Source organism: Bombyx mandarina, chromosome 05 (assembly GCF_030267445.1).
Source record: "Bombyx mandarina strain Sakado chromosome 05, ASM3026744v2".
NCBI classification, from domain to species: Eukaryota; Metazoa; Arthropoda; class Insecta; order Lepidoptera; family Bombycidae; genus Bombyx; species Bombyx mandarina.
This window is the reverse complement of record NC_143212.1, coordinates 806,362-830,701: the sequence shown is the minus strand read 5'-3', so window position 1 is coordinate 830,701 and position 24,340 is coordinate 806,362. Positions and strand designations below refer to the sequence as shown.

Genomic DNA, 24,340 nt, shown 5'->3' with positions numbered 1-24,340 from the left:
CGCACGCGATGTAACGGAAATTTTTTTACACATTGGATTATATTATTGGAGTTTCAGTAAGGATCCCTAATTTTTTTTGAAAATATAATAAATATAGCCTATATCACCCGGGGATAGCGTAGCTTTCCAGCAGTGAAATATTTTTTTAAATCGGTTCAGCAGTTTCGGAGCCTATTCATTACAAACAAACAAACAAGTTTCCTCTTTATAATATTAGTATTGACTAGTATAGATAATAGTAAATATCGCTAGAAACACACATAGATAAAATTATCTTAAAATAAATAATTAGAACAGTTTGTCTGTAAATTTGATCGACTGATTTGGTAGTGCAGTAGCACCCCTGACTTCTGCGCCGAGGGTCGTGGTTTCGATTCCCTACATCATTGCAAACATTAGTGTGATAATTCAGTTTGTTTGCTCTTCGTCTAGATGTTTAACATTTGCATATTTAATCGTATTTAAGTATGTTTGCATGTATATCAGACTCTGTTTCCCATAATACAGGGAATCTTAGTTTGAATAAATAAATAATTGTATTACATATATGTAAATATTGTATGACAAAAATTTTATAATATCACTGTACTTCTTCATCCCTTAATCCCACTTTCTGCATAGGCATTTGGCATGATTTTTTATTTATTTATATCCTATCTATGCTGCTAGTAACCTCGTGGGCTTATTCTAGCTTCACCGATGTGTTTTACGACTGGTCACCTGCGTGACGTGAACCCTCTTTCGGTATCTCCAGTAGTAAATCCATTACAGCGTACTTTTTTTCTATTTTTTCTTTTGGTGTTTCTTTTACTTCATCCGTTGTTGATTCCGTGATTTACATTTTAATAAATGTATTCAACAGTTACAATAAAATATTAATTTTCAAATACCAGAAAACATCACATTTTTTATTCGTCTTACTGTATTTTGTATATAGACAGGAACATTACGTGCAAGTAAATTTATAATAACCTAATTATAAATTTTTATATTGATTAAATAACAAAATTCCAAATTAGCTTTCACAATTACTACGTTCAAATTATTAGGGTAAATTTCCAATCAAATTAAATCACTTTTGATTCAACCCTAGATGCATCCGAGTAACACGCGAGCTTGGCACGTGTGAGCTTTTGTGTCGACACGTGGAGTTCCGAGGCATTACTATGGCCACACTGTACCCTATATTTGGAAACGTGATTTCAATGGACCCCAAAATTGAGGTGTCAACAGTTTCTCGAAACGGGACATTAACAACAAAATGCTTAAGAGCTGCAGAAAATGCGTCTTCGACTTTATTACAATTTCTCTAGATTGAAACTTGAATAATTTAAATAAGGCACTATATATTCATACATAATTTAAACCAGTAAACTATATACATATTTTTATTCAATAAAGCAATGCACCTCGCATAGCTTCCTACACTACCCTCAGTAGACCACTATGCTCTTGTGCATAAAGCTAAATAAATAGGTATTTGTAAAGGAAAGCCTACTGTTGTTTGTTTTCTAATTATTTTTAGCACAGCAATTGCGGGAAGTCGTTGGATGCGGAAGGCGGCGGACCGCATTATGTGGAAGGCATTGGGGAAGGCCTATGTCCAGCAGTGGGCAGATAAAGGCTGATGATGATGATGATGATGAATTGTTATTACTTTAAATGCGTTATCTAGAATAAACGAAGTGAAAGATTTAAGTAGCGATATTTATAGTATAAAACACATAAAATGATGGTACCACCATCCTGCCTATTTCTATAGATTTCGACCTCAAAATGGGTGTTCAATTTGTTATTCCTATGGGCCTCGAAGCGTTCATAATTTTACAAGAAATTGCCATAATTAATTTCAGTTAAAAAAAAGCCATAATGATTTTCAGTGAGAATTTATTACGTTTCACAGGTGACCCAAGTGTAAATAAACTAATCCGTAATTACACAACAGACAATCGGCGGGGCGTAATTGTTAACCGTAGGTTGCACTTACTGGCGATTCCTCCGTGGCTGTCAATTGTGAATTTTTCATACCATAAATACGAACTGCGAACTACTTATTAACATAAAATCGGTGTTACGATAAAATACTTACGTAGATTTCTATACAGTATCTACAGCAAAAACTTAGTGATCGATCATCAGCGAAGTTTTCGTCCATAATAATATTATGCATCATACATTTATTAAAAACAATCACAAATAAAAAAAAATCAAAGATGACATAAAATTTTGCCATGCTAACATGAAGCTTATATCGTGTGTTAAGGACTTATTATCGCTCATAGACATCGGTAATGCTAGAGACGTAGTCGATCGAGCATCTAGCGATTATCGAGCGAGCATCTAGAGTTAACAATGTTAGAATTTCAGTGTAATTGCTTTGTAATGATTTACTTGTACATGGTGATCCAAAAAAGTGAGTTTTCTTCACACATCTTCTTTTCCCATTTTTCGTTGCCATTTATTACATTGTGTATTATTTAAAAAGAAATTTGATTCGTCATTATGAGTTACCATAATATTCGAATAAGCATAATACGAGAAAATAAAGTATTACCACACTATCTCAAAGCAAAGAAAACCAGTCAGGTCGAATTACGCCGAACTCTAAGCATTTTCAGATAAAAAAAGAACGAAAAGAAAATTTTCTTATGAAAACACGACGTGCTCTCGCGAAAAAACAAGTTTAAAAAATATTCTTGACAACGTATTATTACAAATTCGTCGTATTCACAATTGAGATTTCAACCTCAAAATGGGTGGTAGCATTCGTTTTATGGCTGGTATCAACCTAACACCAAATGAGCCGTGAACTATTTAATGCATCTACACAATAAATCAATTAATAATTTAAGTAGTTTAAAAACTTTAAAAAAAAACACGCTTAAAATAGCAAACGAACCTACAACTTATTAACTTCATCTATTTTTATCCTGTTGATTATCTGGATATTAGAGTGAAGTTATAAAATTATTATATTGTAATTGGGCCTTGATGCGTATGCAATTTTAGTGTTACAGAAAATCACATTAAATTAATAAAAAAACTAAAAATTCCATGAATACATGGCTTACAAAAATATGGAACTTATTATTTCAATCCACAGTAAAATTTATGATTACGGTAACACATTTACATGTCACATACCATTAAATTTTTCCTTAACTTAGACAAGTCTTTATCGAATTTTGCACTAGTCCAATTAGATGATCAAATCGAGTGAATCAATAAATAAAATAAACAAAACAAGCAGTATGTAGTAAAATTATATTTTCACAAAAACCCACACAAATGTAAGGAGCGATATTATCACTAGTTATTTCATCTATATATTAATACGTGAAGCAAAAACTTTGTATCCCTGTTTACGAAAGTTGCGCGGACGGAGGAGTATGAAATTTTCCACACTTATAGAGAATATAGAGAAGAAGTGCACAATGCTAATATTTTTTTAAAATAATGCATAAAAGATACATTAAATCAATAAAGAAAACATTACACACACTACATACCATGTATTTGACGCTCACACGCATGCATACTATTTATTGTCAAACTTTTGTTCTTGACGTCTGTTGTCAAGCTGAGAATGGATTAAATATTGTTTGTCTTATGTAGTTGATATTTTTTATAGTATAATCTTGGCGAATTTTGTGATTATAGAAGTATAAAATACAATCATAATAGCGTACAAACTTACAATTCCAATTAATTATAGTCGAATTTCGACTACTGCGGAACCTCTAGTATATAATAATTCCTCAACAACTAAAACGAACAAAATAAAATCTACAATACAAATGACAGATCGTGATCTCTCTCTCGCGTTTGTAAGCATTGCAAATGATCGTGATAAGAGTCGTTGAGGAAAAATAAATATTGATATAAACGTAATAATTGTTATGTGAGACGTTCAGGTGACATTAAAACTGCGTCGCTTAAAAAAATCATGTCAGGTTCATAATACAAGGACACATTGAAATTGATGAACGCGCCAGCCGACGGAAACTTGAAGAATTCACATATAGGAACATACATGGTAATTCTTCAACACTTAGTTATAAATAATATTCTGAGAGCTCTATTACAAACCACAATTTCTCAACTATTTCATCCTATCAAATTGTTTGCTAATAGCCCTAATTTAAAATGCATTATTATATCCTATATTTAAAAAAAAAAACATGATAATAATATCGTACAAATACAACCGGGCACCCGACGAGGGTGATATTTTCTTTCCTGTGATATTTGGAATCCAATATTATTTCACGTGCTTGTGGGTCCACACGTTCTTGCAGGTCCATCAGATTCATTAACTCTTGCATTAGATACCTTCAGCTCTAGGAGCAGGCTTAGGGACTCTAGTAACCGTACTCGTCGAACTCGACGTGTTCGACGCGCATGCAACCTAACCCATACATCAACCCGCTGAGTTCGATATACAACCTAAACCATACATCAGCCCGTTGAGTTTCTCGCCGGATCTTCTCAGCGGGTCGCTATCCTCCGGTGATTCGCGAACCAGCTGCAGCTGAGTTCGATATACAAACTAACCCCATACATCAGCCCGCTGAGCTTCCCGCCAGATTTTCTCAGCGAGTCGTGATCCCGATCCGGTAGTAGATTGATTCGCGAAGCAGCTGCCTTTAAGTTGCTAGATCTCTTTTAGCTCGTCAGCTGTTAGCAAATCCCACCTCCTCCTAACTGAGCCTTTGCTCGCCAACCTATTCTGGTGAAACTGGAAAGGTCTACGGACCACCAGTATTATTTCTAAAAAAAAAAAACCAATATTGCTAATCGACCGACTTTGAATGAGAGGAATTGTAAATCGTTATTAATAATTCACTACATCACTTCTAACAAACTAAAAATACAGGACAATATCAGATTTATTTTCATTTAGTTTAATCGGTTAGGGTTATTTAGCGTAATAAAATAAAATGGTTGAGATTTTAAAGTATTCTAAATAGTTTTTTACGCTTACAGAAACGTATCCTCGATACGCAGACAAGCTTACAAGTAGGTGGTTTGCGTGATGTTAAATGGTCACCGCAAACTAAAAACAGCCGCCCCGCCCCACCTTCAAGCTCGATGTATTTAGTAAACTGAATAAGTTAGCCTTTCCTTAATTAGAGAATTGTTGTTTCGAAAAATGTTTTCGAAGTACGAAAATTAAGCAGAACCATGGCACGTATTAACTCATGTAGGCTCACAATTTAGTATCTAATTTGCTGATTTTATTTATTGCACGAGGTTATTCATTTGTCGTAGCAGCTATCTTAGGTTTTACCATTTTGCCCATTAGCCTAACGTCGTTCTTGAATCAAGAATAAATTAAATTAAATTAAAAAAACATTCTACGAAATTGTATAATGCGAGCGGATCTTTTAATCATATAGTCACTATAAAATTTTATTATCATTTTTACTTGGAAATACTCTCTTTTTTTTTAATTAGCTTTACTTTATTTTAATTCCTTAGCTGCCGAGACATTATGTGTCTGATTGACATTATGTAGCCGACGGTGGCATAATGTAGCCGTCGTTTTGTCGTCGTGGCCTAAAGGATGAGACGTCCGGTGCATTCGTATCTAGCGATGCATCGGTGTTCGAATCCCGCAGGCGGGTACCAATTTTTCTAATGAAATATGAATTTAATGTGCAATAAAAATCAAACCCGCAAAATTATAATTTGCGTAATTACTGGTGGTAGGATCTCTTGTGAGTCCGCACGGGTAGGTACCACCGCCCCGCCTATTTCTGCCGTGAAACAGTAATGCGTTTCGGTTTGAAGGGTGGGGCAGCCGTTGTGACTACTGAGACCTTAGAACTTATACCTCATGATGGGTGGCGCATTAACGTTGTAGATGTCTATGGGCTCCAGTGACCACTTAACACCAGGAGGGCTGTGAGCTCGTCCATCCATTTAAGCAATAAAAAAAAAGTCTGTTTAATATAAAATTGTACATTGTAAAATTTAACGAATCTTACATGGTAACTACGCATTATGACCTGTAAGAAAACCTCTTCATTTTTTCTGAAAACGTAATATGAAAACAAGAATAGTTGTTATAACAAAAAAAAAACAACAACTTCGAAGAAAAATCGAAACAAACAGACTCTAAATTGCGTCGCGTGTACGGTTGCTAAGCAACGTCTCGGTGCAAGATGGCGACCGTGACGTCAGCTGAGCCCTGGGAGGTGGGGGCAAGGTTATCATTTCCCGATGAATAAGAAACCAGAGTGCTCGTATCCTTGAATTTACGAGGACAAAAAGAGCGTCGCGGAATCACTTAAGTTATACGTAGGTCGTTCAGCTATTTAAATTGTCAGGGTTTCAGTCGTGTTTAATAAATAAGAAAGCGTTAATCATCTCAACTTAACGACTAAACACAATTGCTGTGGCGGCAGAAATGTACACAGCGGTAGGCAGCGGCTTGGCTCTGCCCCTGGCATTGCTGAAGTCCATGGGCGATGGTAACCACTCACCATCAGGTGGGCCGTATTCTCGTCTGCCTACAAGGGCAACAAAAAAAAAACCATCCAAGAAAAGTAAGCCCCGGATGCCAAATATATATTTAGGCTTAAACTATGATTTCTGAGCATGATTAATTTTAAAATCACTATTATACTACACCGGCCGGACCTATAGACCAAAAAAACACTCAAAATTGTGGCATTAAAACAATATGCAAAATAACGGACGAGTTTCGTAAATGACGCTATGTTTGTATAAACGTGCCTTTTTTACATTGATTATCGCATTGAACAATGGAAGATTAGTTTTATTGACTCGCAATATGATCATTTGTTTTCTAAAGTAATGTCATGCTGGCCGGCACAGCTGTAACAACAATGTCAATGTCAGGCAAACGGTCATCTTGCCAAACAAATTTAACCAGCAATCATCTTCCATTGTTGCCTTCAAATCTGACAAATTAGTCGGTATAAGTTTGCAGCAAGCAATGTAACAAAGCCAACATTGTAAACTCATTGGATTTTGTTTTTGAATTCACTCGTGTGAATCCGTTTTATGATAATCGAGTAAATTTTTTTTACAATATAAAACAATTAATACCCATAGCTAAATTTATATTTTAAACAAACACAAATAAAGTTAGCTCTAATCAAATGCGTTTTAGAATTCTTCCTTTCGAGTTAATGATTCGAAATGCTAAAATGCTTAACAGAAGCGGTGACTGCCTGTTAGCCATGACAACGCTGACAATTGCATGACGTCATCCACTAACACACTGATATCTACACGGTTGGGTTGCCAATCAAAAGATTTACGAAGAATTATCGGGATTATGATATTTATGACCTTTAGTCATTAATAATTATTGGAATAAAAATTGTGTTTGAAAATATGAAGTAACCAAAAGATTTGCGTTAGATGCATAATTCGTTGGTTCTAAAAGTTTATTTCAAAAAATTACAGACATGCTTACGATCTTTTCACCCACAAAGATGACGGTTATTTTAATCTATATATATAAAAATTAAATTGATGTTCGTTAGTCTCGCTAAAACTCAGGAACGGCTGGACTGATTTGGCTAATTTAGGTCTTGAATTATTTGTGGAAGTCCAGAGAAGGTTTGAAAGGTTGATAAATATGAAAATGCTCGGAATTCAATAAAAATAACAATTTGGCTTTCCCTTTGATGTATCCCCTGTCGGACGGATACCTTTTGTTTGTTTTAAGTTTATTTTATACAAAAATTTTGGTCTTTCATTTATCGATTCAGGCACTACGAAGTCTGCCGGGTCAGCTAGTATTTAATAGAAACAATCTGTCGCTAAAACTGATTGTGTTCAACGTAATTTTCAAATAAACGTAACGAATACAACAAAAAAATAATCAGACGTTTTGTTATTTTGATCTTGTAACACTGCATCCGTCAGTGTGTGCCGATAAGGAAACCGCAAGTGTGCGTAAACAAACAAATGTGGGTGTCGGAGATTACATTAGTAACGTTTGACATCGGGACGTAGAATTGTAATAATAATAAGCTTACATGCCGATTCATCACAATAATTCCAATGTCTGGGAGACTATCAATAGGTCAGAAAACATACTATAGTTTAGTATATTTTTATTCTAAACAATCCAGATTAAAGGACAGGATAAGTCATAACTTGAACCATTGGACCATGGTTCACTTGCGGACTAAATAATAATGGTGGTTCGAAGTAAGTATCAGTTGAATGGAATATTTGAAATGTCATTGTATTCAAGTGATAATTATTTTTAATAAATGTATCTTTTTTATTTGATTGGTTTTGTTGATTTTAAGTATGTTTCAATGATACTATGTACACATATGGACTTGTTGTTGTCTGAAATAAAATAAAATACATAAATAAATAAATAATTAATATTACTGTTACGGCTTAATCCCGAGTTTTATATTGTCATCAAATCAAATCAAAAAAGTTTTATTCAACATAAATGAAAGTACATACTTGTTGAACGTCAAAAGAACTACCGCCAATTCACAAGAATTAGCCTCCGTCCTGAGAAATATTGGCAAGAAAATCAGCGGGCGTGTTTTTTTTTTTTTTTTGAAATATTAGATAAATTTTTTTAATATTAGATTTTTTAAATATTCCTTTTTGCAATAATTAATTATAACATAACAATTATTACAATATTGAAATGCCCGGAGCGAGCAACTCATTCCCACTTTGTGCAATCTTCATCATTTATTTTTTGTGATCACGAACTTAAATTATGCGTATTAGTTTTAACTGTGCCTACGACTCGTGAAAACCGAACAAATTACGATAGGACAATCGTTTTTGCCTGTAATTAGACATACATATATAACAGAATAAATAGAAAATAGTATTTGAAAAATGGAATGGAACAGTTCAAAAGTCACCTAATCAAAAATAAATAAAAAATGGTGCGCGTGCAACTTAGTGCACGTGAAAGAAGTGAAACTTCTTTTGCGGTGTGTAGTATTGTGGTTTTCTACATTTTTCATCCTTAAATCAAATTTCTCGTGTAATAGGGAACGCTGTGTATAAAAGAAACGACCTCTCCACCATTTATATATTATATAGATTTTTTTTTAAACCCTTCTTAAAAAGTACAATATAAGATAGTTAACATGTTAATTCCATCTGCAGGAGCAATGAGAAACTAATAACAAGCCATCTAGTGGCCGACGTCCGTAAACAGAATATGTATAAAAGATACGACCTAGCTCGCTTTCCACTTACCACTGGATAGGATATTTTTTAGTTTTATTTTTCAACGACTATGGCTACTTCTGAATCAACTTCTGTTAACTAGTGAATAATGCTTGATGCATTAGATCTACCAATATAAAAAAAAACCCTCTATATGACATCAAGTGAAGCGAGTGATTTTCAAGAAATTCTGGGGTAGATATAATTGTCTATACCAGATTACACTTATCTACGTGTCAATGAACCGATAGATGGCAAACTGTGAATACAGCTTCTGTGCACTGATACAGAAACATCAAAGTTAAATATATTATGGATCTATACTTTAGCCTTAGGCATCGACCCGACCAAGCTGTCACATCCACCGAAAGCATGTCGTCCGTTTGTGTTATTTTACGGTAAACAACATCCTATCAATTATGTACACTGATGACAATTTTGTTTTTCTTTTCAAACGTCAAAAGCATCTCAGGGTATCTTTGATCTCAGATCGCCAAGAGTTGTACAGAAGATCAGATACTGTGGGCGTCGACAACAGGGGAAACTGAATATTATAACGCTTACACCACTATATCCTTTTAATATTCGTTAAACAACTTTTCTAGAAAGATTTCTTTTTTCGATACCCTCATTATGTTTAAGATTTAACACAAAACATTTTATATTGTGGTAGTTCTGATATCGAAGAATTATACGATGACAATCACATTAAATAATGGTTTTAGAACATGTTAAAATTATCATAACGAGATTTATTCGTAATTAACATAGTTTAGAAAGGATGGAGTCAACTAGCTTTCATTAAAAAAAAAAAAAACTGCTATTCTTATTCCGCTTTAAAAATAAACGAAAAATTAACTGTGTGGGTGGGCGTAAGGGATAGAAGCCGCTCACGCTCATTAGACGTTGAATTTTCAAGAAATGGGATACTGAAGTCACTGAATCACTTCAGATTGACATTTAAAAACCCCCTAACATTTTAAAAATCCCTTTTTTTTAATTCCATTATATTCGTCTAAGTCACACAGGTTCTTGGTTACTTTGGTCACATTGCTCGGCGATCTCCAGACAACCTTGAAAAATTGGGAAGGAAAGAGGAAATGGGAGGGAAAGAAGGGAAAAGACCCGCCGACCGGCCGCCAAACCGTTGGTCAGATCAGGTAACCGCGCTCAACGGACTCTCTGTTGCGATCACCCTGAGAGAAGCCGAAAACCGAACGAAATGGAAGCTGATGGTACAAAGAACCACGAAGGCTTTTCAGGGACACATTCTTCAGCAATGTACTATGGGACTAAGGAGAAGAAGTAGTCACATAGGGCAGTGTTACTCTTTATGAGGAATATTTTTCTATTTTAAAAACAGTGCGCTGAAGATAAAATTAAAACGTAAATCTTTAAAATAAATTAGGAAATCGTGTCAAATGTATGTAAATAGACTATGATTATTTATTGACAATCACGTTCCTCTACACAACGAAGGTATCAACGATCTTAAGACGTAGAGAGTTGTTTTCAAATTTCTTCACAATTTCAATGTTAGACATTGAACAGAAACAGAATAAAAAAAAAAAAACATTATTAGATGGAAGCCGGTGAAATTCTCTTGAGTATTTAAATAGCACTCTAAAACAAAAACTTAATTTAAATTATTCATACACACACACACACGCAAGTAAAGTTAATAAAATCCGTATAAGATATTAAAAAAAAAAACCAAAAAAAAACGGTAGTTTACGGTTTCGCTTAATTCAAATTTCAAGATTTTCACTTAGAATAACGTCTGGTTGTGACTGATAATTTCGTGGATTGAGGTTTTTTGAAATCCGAACTCGGAATGTAGTGCAACTCTCTATTTACGAGAAAGAAAAAAAAAACTTTTCACATTTTGCTTCCAGTGTTATAACACAAATGCAATTGCGTAAAAGATTTTCTCGCTTTATATACCTTTAAGCGAGGGTCGGTTCACGGCTTCACGCCTTCGTTAACCTTTTAAGAAAAAAATCCAATGAGCCGTGAAAAAACCGATAGCAGCTTAATCACATTTTTTTTTTTCTTTCTAATATTTATAATGAACAGCAAAAAAAATATTGGTGTATTAATAACTAATAAACAACTGTTCGAATTTGTATCAGGTAATTTTTATATATTACTAGCTGACCCGGCAGACTTGGTAGTGCCTCAATCGATAAATAAAAGATCTAAACTTTTGTATAAAATAAACTTTAAAAAAACAAAAGGAATCCGTCCGGCGGGGGACACATCAAAGAAAAACCATTTTTTTTTATATAATTCCGAGCAATTTTCATATTTTTTCACCTTTTAAACCTTCTCTGGACTTCCACGAATAATTCAAGACCAAAATTAGTCAAATCGGTCCAGCCGTTCTCGAGTTTTAGCGAGACTAACGAACAGCAATTCATTTTTATATATATAGATAAAATACAGGAATTTATGATCGTTTGCGCAAAATAAACAAAGGATATTAGGAAAATAAAATATTTTATTAACGAAACTACTAAACGTTTGATTTATTTGGAAAAAATATAATTCCTTGTTTTACAAATTACAATAGCGTATTGTTGGATCTTCAAATTCTAGAAAACGCCGCGCTGCGAAATATTTACTGTAACACGATAATACCTGAACGCACGCATCGTACTGGGGAGCCTACAAACACAGTGACCTAGTCTCGCTGACCCTTTGCCGGGACACCCCTTGACCGACACATAAAATGCGGAAAGCGCACTCGGTGTATGCCTTACTAGTGTCGTAAGACACTTAACGAAACATACAATCGTTAGATATCTAGTCGTAAAGATGTTGAATTTCTCACCGAATCTTCTCAACGGGTCGCAATTCTGATCCGGTAGTATATTCATTCGCAAAGCAGCTACTCCTGAGTTGTTAGGTCTCTCATGTTGGAGGCGCTCCGGTAGTTGTTAGCAAATCCCACCCCTCCTGGCTGAGCCCTTGCTCACCCACCTGTCCTTGTGAAACTGGAAAGGCCTCCGGGCCACCAGTAAAAGCCATCAAACATAAAAAAAAAAGTCTTAAAGATACATTATTAAATAGTGATTGTGTTTTTATTGCTTAGACGGGTGGACGAGCTTTCGGATCAACTGGTGTTCAACAATTAACGGAGCGCATAGACATTTATAACGTAAATGTCGTCACCCACCCTGAGATATGAGTTCTAAGGTCTCATAGTTTTTAATAGTGAAATTCGAATATTGCGCTTATATGGTCCGAGACTAGCTCATTACTAATGCGGTTTGAAGAGTGGGATAGCCATTATGCTGCACCATTTGGACTTCATATCTCAAGCTGGGTGACAGCCTCCACATCTGTAAACTGAGGTAGCCCCTTAACGCCAGGTGAACCGTGAGTTCGTTCACCCATTTATGCAATAAAAATTGTATACAGAATCTAGATAACAAAAAGTCTATTTTTAGTATTTTTCTAAACACATTTGTTAGAGCTGTGAGTCACATTGATGGAAGTGGGTGCTTAATGCTGAATTAAAAAAAAAAATACAATTTACATTGTATTTTTAAGTTATAGTTATAAAGAAATATACGCTTACGAAAATATTCAAACATATTATATTAAAATTAAGCTATACGTAATATTTACGTGTAAAATGAAAATGCATGTATATGATTGATTACCCTTTATGTATTTCATACAAAAAGGCTTAGCACGACCACTCTCTCATTATACATACGACGCAATTTATTTAAATGCAGAGACTCCCCGTGTAACACACCACCCACTTCACCCTACGACTCCCTACGACCTAGAACGTTTCAGTAGAAAACCTACGTAGTTTCAGCTCTGTAGCAAAACTGGAAGCCGAGCTATGCAACGTAACGTCATTCAGTGATATAATCAGATTTTTGTCCGACTTCAAAAGGAGGAGGTTGTAAATTTTACAGGTTTTTTTTGTATGTGTTCCTTCCAGAAATTATTCCTAGGTGAACTGAATTCGTTACAGAGTTCCTATTAAATTTTATCAAGATCTGACCAGTTGTTACATACATTTTGGTATAATACATTTATTACATTTATTAAATTCTTCATAATTTATTATTTTTATTTTATTTTGATGAGAACGGTTTTTTGTAAGTTAAATATTTATATTATGTGTCATCGAAACTGAATAATCTATGGATAGATTATTTTATATGAGACGTTGTGTGGTTTAATAAAATAAATCTACAAATAATTCTAAGCAGCTCAATGCATCACAGAATAATCGAATTCTAAAGTGAATTAATAATACATTACAGTTGATTATATCGATACATAAAATATTTTATTTTTAGATTTTTTATAACCCTATTAAGCATTTCATTACCTAAAACTTTGCTACACACACTAATCACTTTAACATCACACATATCTCTAGCGGATTAGATCTAATGGAACATAATTCTAAAATAAAATGCGCAAACTTTTTTATCGGGTTCATTATTAAGAAAACTAACCGTGTCTATATAAATAACGGTACACTCTACTCGCTGTTGTTTTTGCCTTTCATAGTGACAGTAATGAGACTTACTTTTTATGAATTACATTTATTATAATTTAATATTTCAAGCGTACATAATAAATAACAGTAAGTAATAACAACAGAGAGCTCCGCTCCGTTCGGCTGTTTGAGTCGGAATGTGTTGTACGACAAAAGTAATTCGTTTTTATAATAGAACAGTGAGAATGGTTTATTCATTAAGTAAGCTGATGCTAAATAACGCAATAGTAAGACTGGATTAGAACTTAAAAATATGTTAAGCCTGTATGATGTTTACGAGAATATGGATAAAGGTAAATTAAGAAGTCAATTTCAGTCTTCGACATCAGATACCTCAACTAGTGTCGGTCTGCGCCTTTCTTCCTAAATTTTCATGTCAGTGTTCACAGGGCCCAGGAACCCAGTAGTATTGAGATTGACATCTGCCCTTCGGCGCTTCAAAATAAGCCAAATTAGTATTTGAAGTCGTCGTGGCCTAAAGGGTAAGACGTCCGGTGCATTCGTATGTAGCAATGCACCGGTGTTCGAATCCCGCAGGCGGTTACCAATTTTTCGAATGAAATACGTACTCAACAAATGTTCACGATTAACTTCCACGGTGAAGGAATAACATCGTGTAATAAATTTATATTTAGTAATTTTATAACTCCATCCATACCTGGAGCCACTGCGGTCATCCACAGTGCGTTTCCAGAGGTCTTTTTTGCCACGTACCATCCGGCTATGGAATGAGCTCCCCTCCACGGTATTTCCCGAGCGCTATGACATGTCCTTCTTCAAACGAGACTTGTGGAGAGTATTAAGCGGTAGGCAGCGGCTTGGCTCTGCCCCTGGCATTGCTGAAGTCCATGGGCGACGGTAACCACTCACCATCAGGTGGGCCGCATGCTCGTCTGCCTACAAGGGCAATAAAAAATAAAATTAAAACAACTCCGTCATTGGGCAGAGCTATTGACAAAACGAATTCATTTACAAAGATGCTCATTTAGAAAACTGTATCCGCTCTTTATAACACACATTAATTAGAAATTGGGTTAGAAAGACGATTTAATAATTTTAAATGTATTCATTTAGACTTCTAGTAATTCTGGGCCACTAGAATTCTGGTTGAGCTCTTATCTTTTGTTAATGTACAGCTTTCCAAAAGGACATTAGTATGCGTACGTTAAAAATCTAGTTCTGACTTAAAATATATCAGTTGGTTATTATTCGATCAATGACCTTTACATTTTTGAATATATTTATGTCACACAATTTAATCGGTTCAAAAAAATATTGAGTTTATTGATAAATTACGCGCTATATATAACATAAAGGAACAGAATTAATTAAAGAAGACAAAACATAACAATGACGGACAACAATTCAGTAGGTACTTAAAAATATTTTCTGTTCTTTTTTTATTGCTTAGATGGGTGGACGAGCTCACAGCGAACTCGGTGTTATGTGGTTACTGGAGACGATAGACATCTACGACGTAAGTGCGCCACCCACCTTGAGATATATTAAGTTCTAAGGTCTTAATTATAGTTACAACAGCTTGCCCACCCTTCAAACCGAAACGGTGGTGGTGGTGGTACTTACTCACGCAGAGTATTCAATAATAACTATAAGATGGAACGTAATTTGATTTCATGAAATATGAGGTTGGAGTCTTTAGCCTCTCGGAAATGCAGCTACGTATTATAACGATAAAAGGCTACTCAAGTTGGGTATGCAATGTGCACAGGTTCAACTTAGGCGCTGGAATTATAAAAACATTTTCTCAATCGTACATAAAGTAGGATTCTTGATATTTACATTTTTTTTTAAATTGTTATGCCTCTGTTGTGAAATATTATTGTCTTAATGCGACTAGCTGCTATAACTGCTGCTACATTGCTTATTCAATATAAGACATGAATTATAAACAGATATAACAGTTTTTACACGAGAACTTAATTGGTTCGCGATACGTTAAAATAAGTTAATTTCCACCTTACGACCGAGTAGTGAAGAGGCTAGTTTTGTCGAGTTTATTTCACGCATTTTTATTTCTTCTGTTATTATTGTTCTGGGCGAAAACGCTTAACCAAAAAGTAAATTAATATTTAATTTAACTAAACTCGCCTCTACCTATAACCTCTAAGTATACATACAACTCTAAAAAATTTTTTTTTATTCCATAGCACGGCTAGCGTGGTATGGACATATGATGCGTAGAGAGAAGATGTATGCGACTAGTGGAAAGGAAATGGTGGTGCAAGGTTTGTCGTCGTGGCCTAAAGGATAACACGTCCGGTGCATTCGTGTTGAGCGATGCACCGGTGTTCGAATCTCAGGCGGGTACCAATTTTTCTAATGAAATACGTATTCAACAAATGGTCACGATGCACTTCCACGGTGAAGGAATAACATCATAATTAGTGTAATAAAAATCAAACCCCCAAAATTATAATTTGCGTAATTACTGGTGGTAGGACCTTTTGTAAGTCCGTGCGGGTAGGTATCACTACTGTGCCTATTTCTGCCGTAAAGCAGTAATGCATTTCGGATTGAAAGGTGGGGCAGCCGTTGTAATTATACCTGAGACCTTAGAACTTATATCTCAAGGTGGGTGGCGCATTTACGTTGTAGATGTCTATGGGTTCCAGTAACCACTTAACACCAGGTGGGCTGTGAGCTCGTCCGCCCATCTAAGCAATAAAAAATAAAAAAGTAGAGGGGGAAGAGGTCGACCGAAGAAGACATGGATGGAGTGTGTGAATGACGATATGAGAGAGAGAGGAGTGATTGTTGAGCTGATGGCTGATAGAAGAGAATGGAAGAGAAAAATTAGCTGTGCCGGCACCGCCTAATGGGATAAGGTGAAGAAAAATAAGATTACATTTTCTATCTATCTCTATATATAAAAAAGAATTGCTGTTCGTGAGTCTCGCTAAAACTCGAGAACGGCTGAACCGATTTGGCTAATTTTGGTCTTGAATTATTTGTGGAAGTCCAGAGAAGGTTTAAAAGGTTGATAAATATGAAAATGCTCGAAATTAAATAAAAATAACAATTTTATTTTTCCTTTGATGTGTCCCTCGTCGATCTTTTATTTATCGATTGCACTACGAAGTCTGCCGGGTCAGCCAGTAAAGTATAAAAATCAATTTACTGCAGTAAATTTACTACTACAATTAGCAACTTACTAATACAATTTACTGCAGTAAAAAAGTTCCTCTGTCACCTGATACTTTTTTCTTAGTTCAATAAACTTAAACTATTTGTTCGAATTCGCGGTTTAAGGTTTAAAAGGAATAGGGCTCGTTGTCCTATTTGTGATTTGCGTATTTAAAATCTAAAAAACACCGAACAAAAAGTGAATGCAACAAAATTTAAACACCTTTCTATTGTTTCATTATTAAAATGAAGCCTGGAAATAGCATTTATCGTTGTAACATCACAATAACATAGCGATACGAAAAATTAATCTTTTATTTCAGTAACATTATAGTTCGATCGATGTATAGTTCTGTTTTAATTGCGTATTCGCTGCAATTACTAATAGCATTAATTTAAGTGCACGAATCAAGCTTCAGTACCTCCTGAAATACGAGCGATCGCGAGTCGCGCAAACAATAACAAATTTCAAATCTGTAAAAACATTCTTAATCGCTATTATAATAAATAACAATTTTAATTAACATTTAAAAAAATCATTAACTAATTAGTGAAAGTAGTACAGTGCGGAATGTTTTTCAGTGTTATTTAATTTAATACATCCTATTTTTTAGTATTTCGTTTGAATTATCTTTAAATAGAAGGAGCTAAATCAATTGGTTTCATGAACAAAGATAATCTAATAATCACCTCTTTGATCGAGCGGTAAAAATGAATATGTTCTCTCTTTTTATAACAATACTTAGTTATATTGATTCGCAAATAGATTCAGTTTTGTTCTGTGAAGACTTTTCTTTTCACTTTCACGTTAAGGGATACAAAAAAATATCTTCAATATAAAAGTCAAGTATTCATTTAATTGGTTTTTAAGTCCTGCGTGTTTCACAGCTATAGATTTGGTTAAATATAATTACTATTTATTCTTTATTTACGGATTAAAATTAATAACCGATACAATACACATAAAATTTAATCTTGTTGTTCACGTTAAATATTTAGAACTTTAGTAGACTCATAAAATAGATTAAGCGCTCTAGCAGATCACTAACGCTTAAAAATCAATGAATATTTAGATTTCTATTTGGATTTATCTTTTTTTTTTGCAATGTAAACAAATTAAAAGTTAACGATAATTTGAATCAGTAATCATTCATCTCGAGATACCGGTCCTGGCCGTGTTGAATGTGAGCTACTTTAAATAATGTTTTAGTTGAACTGATATTATTATTAGAATATTTTACTTTGAATTAATTTCGAACTAAACATAAAGAGGCGAAACAGCTTCTAAATCTGGGCTGTACGTTTTATTTTTAATTAATAAGGAGCAAAATCTTGTTTCGTTTTTATTATACCGTAATGTACATACCGTTAAATTTATCTATAAGTGCTCATGATTAACCGGTGTTTTGACATTGTTAATAGCTATGTGTTTTAAGTAATTTCTCCATCTTCATGTCATCGAAGGCAGACAATGCTAGTCGTCTGATTTGTTTGTAAGTGATTTAAATGATAAAATTTGATTGTAAATGGTTACGATTATTAATGGCCAAACTTGCCACTTACCGGTAAAGATTCCTTTATAGTCTTTATTAAAAAAAAAACATCAATATGTATCTATGTACTGTCACCAGCAGGGATACATTTTTGAGAAATTTCTCGGTATAAATAGGAAAGCGGACCTCTAGATCTAGAGCAGGGATTCCCAAAGGGGTAGGTATCTCGTGCACACATGATAACTGAACGAATACCAATTTTTTTAATTGGTAAGTATTTTGTATCAATAGCAAAAAAGCAAAATAAATTTTTTAAAGCACTTTGACTCTAGTGGTTCGAGGCTTTAAGGTATCAGTTATTTTTAGAAAAAGGGTCTCCTGCTAAAAGATAGTTTGGAAACCGCTGATCTAGAGGCTCCAAACGTTCCGTGAGATCAAGACTCGATAATCCAAATACCTACTTTGGTATGGATTAAAAAGGAAGCGGCTATTATTTAGGAACCCGACCCAGAGATGGCAGCAATTCTTCACCCGAAGCCAAACCTATGCTTTATAGAGCATAAGTATTTGATGAAGCGTGAAGTGTCGCATCGACCTATGATGTACTTAAATTAGTAGGTGAAGGTTACGTTTAAGCCACTCTTCTCCCAGCGTAAGAAAATAATAAAAAATAGTAATAAGACTATCTATGTATGTATTATGTTTTAATCGTCAAAATCTTACAGCAACTACCTGCACTAGAGTGATCGTGATGAGGTATAAAATAAAATAATTATTTTGATTTGATTAATTCATTATATTATGTATATACAGTCAAATGAAAGATGAAATATAATAAAAAATTCGTGACAAATATTACAAGGTCTTCTTGGGCAAAACTTAGATTCCCTTACACTACGAGAAATAAGGGTCTATATAGATTCCAATAAACCAAATTTGATGGAACATCCTTTCGACAGATTATTGTAAATTTTTTAATCGTTTAAAAACAATAATTCTGCAAAAAGACCTAACTAATAGGTCGGTGCAAGAGGCACCGATGTATTAGTTAGCAGACTCCAAATAAGTACAGTTAGATAGTCAACATACCCATTTGTTGTAACAAAGCGATACGTCATGTGGATTAGCATAATGACCCCACTATCGGCCCACATAACCCCGTTTTTACCCAACACACTATTAACATTGATCTTTATTTTCCTGTTGAGAACATGTCAATACTCATCTCCTGTAAAATATTCTATTTTAAATGTGCATGCAACATTTGTATCATTTTAAATACTAGTTGTATTATATTTGTATTAAAAAATAATACTCCTATCGTATTTAGTTATTGACGATTGAATTTTTGATACGATTTACATAAATGCGGAGTGTTGTTCTGACGTCATTATTACGTAATCATAGTAAGTAATGTTTCGAAATTGTTAGTCTCCTAATATCGCCCGTGTGAAACCCGCTCTTTACATCACTCGTTTGCTTTATCTAGTATCAATCGTCGATTCCATTTCCGTAAATGATCTTATTGACACGATATTGCCTTTAGTGTCTTTCTTTTTTGTTGGATATTCTTTCTCATTTTATTAAAAACTAGCGACCCGCCCTCGCTTCGCTTCGGAAACATTAAAACACACATGAAACCAAAAAAAATAATAAAAAAGTAGCCTATGTTCATCAGGGACAATGTCGGCTTCTAATGGAAAAAGAATTTTTCAAATCGGTCCAGTAGTTTCGGAGCCTATTCGAAACAAACAAACAAACAAATCTTTCCTCTTTATAATATTAGTATAGATGTCTATCAAGATTTATTATGAGTACGTCTTTTTTGTTGGATTTCTTCGAAATGACGTTATTCTGTTCGAAACGATTCTAAATTGTTAACGTTTACGATATAATTTATTCTGTTTACAGATAACAGCTGTTGACGTCTGCAGTAGTAGCCAGCCTGCCGGCACTTTTTATTTTCGCCCCCGTTCCCTACATCCCCTTTCAAGATTGCTGCCACCATGGGTCGGAAGAAAATACAAATATCCCGGATTACGGACGAACGGAATCGGCAGGTTAGTTTTGAATCACAAAGTACTTACTGTCTAATAATTTTAAAGGCTAATAAAATAATGTTTGTACGAAGACTATAAGTACTTAGTTACGAATTTCTATTCTGAATTTATCACAATGCTTTTGTAGAAATTCTAATAAATTTAAAAGCTATGTACTTTTCCGTGAATTGTGAAGTTCTTAAAGCTCGAAATCTCTCCGGAATAGCGTTATAGTATTACGAAATTTCTTTATGTATATCCTTGATACATAGGCGGCACTGAAAATTTCGGGAATTAACGAAGTGACACAACATTACTATTTAAAAATGTATTTATTGCTTTTCGAAGTATTCTCCGCGAAATTTGACACATTTTTCCATACGATGGAACTAATCATTGAAACAACCATTCCATTCGGAAGTTGGGGTCTCCAAAATGGCCGTTTTGTAGGCGTCCACAGCTTCTTCAGGTGATGAAAATCTCTGTCCGCGCAATTTATTCTTTATTTTAGGGAAAGTATAGAAATCATTAGGGCTTAGGTCGGGGCTGTACGGCGGATGGTCTAACAATTCTATGTTTTCTTGCTCTAAAAACTCTTTTGTTCTGTGCGCGGTGTGAAAACTCGCATTGTCGTGATGGAGGATGATGCGGCGGTTGTAGTTCTCTTTATGGAATTCAGAAACGACCTGTGCAAACAAATGCTAGCATAGCATTCTGCATTAACCGTTCTTTGTCCCTCAAGAGGAATAGTCGTAACATGGCCGGTTTTGGAGACAAACGTGGCCACCATTTTTTTTGCAACACTCCGTGAACGAACAATTTTTGTTGGCTTTAACTCATTTTCGAACACCCAAACTCGTGACTGGTTTTTTGTTTCGGGTTCGTACGCGTATATCCAGGATTCGCCACCTGATACAATGTTGTGTACAGCATTTGAGGATCCTGCGTGGAATCTTTCGAGAGTTCTGACGCACCAAGTAACGCGAGCCGCTTTTTGCTCTTCACAGAGCGAATGCGGTATCCATCGGGAAAATAACTTTTTTACACCTAATTGTTCATGCAAGATTATTTGTATTTGACTCATGCCAATGTCTAAAGTTGCCTGAATTTCGCGGTATGTCACATGTCGATCTTCCTCAATCAGCTTACGCACAGCATCAACGTTTTCTTGGGTGACTGCAGTTTTTGGACGACCTTGACGGGGATCATCACTGAGCTTGACACGTCCACGTTGAAACTCAGCAAACCAGCGATAAATTGTGGTTTTGGATGGGGCTTCATCACCAAATGCAGAAATCATCCGGTCAACACACTGTTTTTGTGTTAAACCACTTCGAAAGTCATAATAAATCATCGCTCTTGAATTTTCTCGAGTCAATTCCATTTTCTCAACGACTAAACAAGTTTGACAAAACCTCGTGACAATACCGAGAATCTTTTATTAAATAAATAAATGGTATTCGATTTTTAAAACCAAGGAGTTTTCAATTAAAAAGATTTTAATATGACAGGAACAGTGGAAATATTCCATTCCCGATACTTTTAGTGCAGCCCTCGTACAAAATATGATATCTTAAACGTTAAAATTGTATATTTTCCTTTTTAAATTCTTGAATGAACTAAAATTGTATGAAAACAGACGCATTACTTCTCAACACTACATATTTTAAGGGAATGAAACGATCCTAAATGTCTGATTAAACAGATGTGGTATATCAACGCTCCCACTGCAAAATATTATCGCAAAAGTACAACGACCGCACTCACTTGTAATTTATTAATTACACGATTACACAGCTCGGCCCTTGTCCAGTAAACTTAGGACTCTACAAATACCAATCTGGGAATTTCTCGGAAGCTAATATTTGTATTGTAAAGGTCGTAACGGGTCTCTGTAAACTGGTAATTTAACTGAAAGGCAGATTAATGACAGTTGCGAAGGTCAATTTAGTTTTTGAGCTTTGCCTAATGTAACTTTAGGTTTGCCGGAAGTTTCTTTGTTACTTCATCTACAAGTATTTCGTTGAAAAATGATGGTATGGTTAACAAAATACAGACAAATATTCCGTGATTTTTTTAATAAAAAGGTACAATATAAAAAAAAAAAAAACATTTTTTACAATTATTTATTATTTGTAATAAATAAAAGACACGATAAATACCTACATGAAACTCAAGCAGTACGGAACTAATAATAATTAATTGGTTCTTGAGTTCCCATATATAACGTCAATGAAAGGATTCAATGTAATCCAAAAGTCACGCATAAGGATGTTCAATTCAGTGCTCCAAAAGTTTGTTTGTGAAGTTCAGAGGAAGCCAGTAAAAGCCATTAATCCTTAGGCTGACTCCTTCTGTACAACTCTAATAGTTATCCAAACAGCTGTATAGGACGAATTTAGTTTTAAACTTTTGCTCCGGCCAAACTGAAACTAGAAAGCTTCTTGTTAGATAATTTCGCTTGAACTCAATAGAACTGGCCCGTGGTTAATACTAGATGAAAGTTATAATTGACTCATTTGAATGCCACTTAACTAAAAATAACATACTTTATAGTTTAAATTATTATTATTATATTTTTTTTTAGATGAGTTGACGAGCTCACACAGCCCACCTGGTGTTAAGTGGTTACTGGAGCCCATAGACATTCACAACGTAAATGCCCCACCCACCTTTCGATACAAGTTCTAAGGTCTCAAGTATAGTTACAACGGCTGCCCCGCCCTTCAAACCGAAACGCATTACTGCTTCACGGCAGAAATAGGTAGGGCGGTGGTACCTACCCTTGCGGACTCACAAGAGGTCCTACCACCAATAATTACGCAAATTATAATTTGCGGGTTTGAAATTATTATATTAATAGTTTATAAATTGACTTAGTTCAATTCGGTATCTTTTTTTTGTAACGTGGCTAAAACGATCGAGTTGAAACGTCAGCGCAAAAGTGGCCTAAGTTTACCATAGTTAGTATGGAGATAAAGAGGTTCGAATTTACTTTACAATACTTCGTAAGCAAAAAAATACGGGCTAAAATGATGTTTACAAAGGCATCTTATTATCTATGGATGAAACTAGGGATCGGCCGATTATGCGTCAAAATTTATTATAAACTAGCTGACCCGGCAGACTTCGTAGTGCCTCAATCAATAAATAAATGACCTAAACTTTAAATTTATTCTGATTATTTTCATATTTATCTACCTTTTAAGTCTTCTCTGGAGTTCCACAAATAATTCAAGACCAAAATTAGCGAAATCGGTCCAGCCGTTCTCGAGTTTTAGCGAGACTAACGAACAGCAATTCATTTATATATATAGATTATAAAAAATCCTCGCTTCACGTCTCTTCACGGATTATTACCACCAAATCCGGGGCATAAAGGTGCTTTTGTTATAGTATGATCCAGAACCCTGGATAAAGCAATCGAATTGTTTCTTTATAACCTATCCGGGCTAGGAATCCCTTGAAAACACGGCTTTCACTAGTCATTACAAATACATGATTTTTTGTCAAGAATGAATTAATAAAGAATATGAAATTTAACACAAAATATTCACACTTCTGTAGTTAACACTGATCGTTCTATTCGAGTTAAGGGTTCGGCAAGTGCTCTTGGAGAAATTAGCAGAAATATGTTTCTTAAATTGATGCGAAAATTTTATTAATTGTGTGGTTGTTATGCGTATTAAAAAATATATTTCTTTGCATACTAAATATATTATCAGTAGTTTCATATATAGGTATACTGATAAGGGATTCTATATTCAGATAATATATACATTATGTAAAAGGATTATCCTTTGAAACTGCTGAAATTAAATTATATACTAATAATTACAATCGTAAAGCATGATCATAGGAAAATACTCAATTTTATGAACAAGGAAAATTGCCTTAAATTAAAACAATACTAATAAACAAATATCCAATAAATT

At 34.5% G+C, this 24,340-nt stretch overlaps 1 protein-coding gene across 6 annotated transcripts in view; it reads left to right on the top strand.

Moving 5' to 3' along the window:
* Positions 1–24,340, top strand: part of Mef2 (myocyte enhancer factor 2) — a 90,095-nt gene that overhangs the window by 48,952 nt on the left and 16,803 nt on the right. For all 6 annotated transcript variants that reach the window (XM_089727522.1, XM_028176831.2, XM_028176830.2 and 3 more), the window contains one exon: positions 20,278–20,426. In XM_089727522.1, coding sequence (XP_089583648.1) covers positions 20,373–20,426 — 54 coding nt within the window. In that variant the 5' untranslated portion in view covers positions 20,278–20,372. The remainder of the gene's footprint in view (positions 1–20,277; positions 20,427–24,340) is intronic.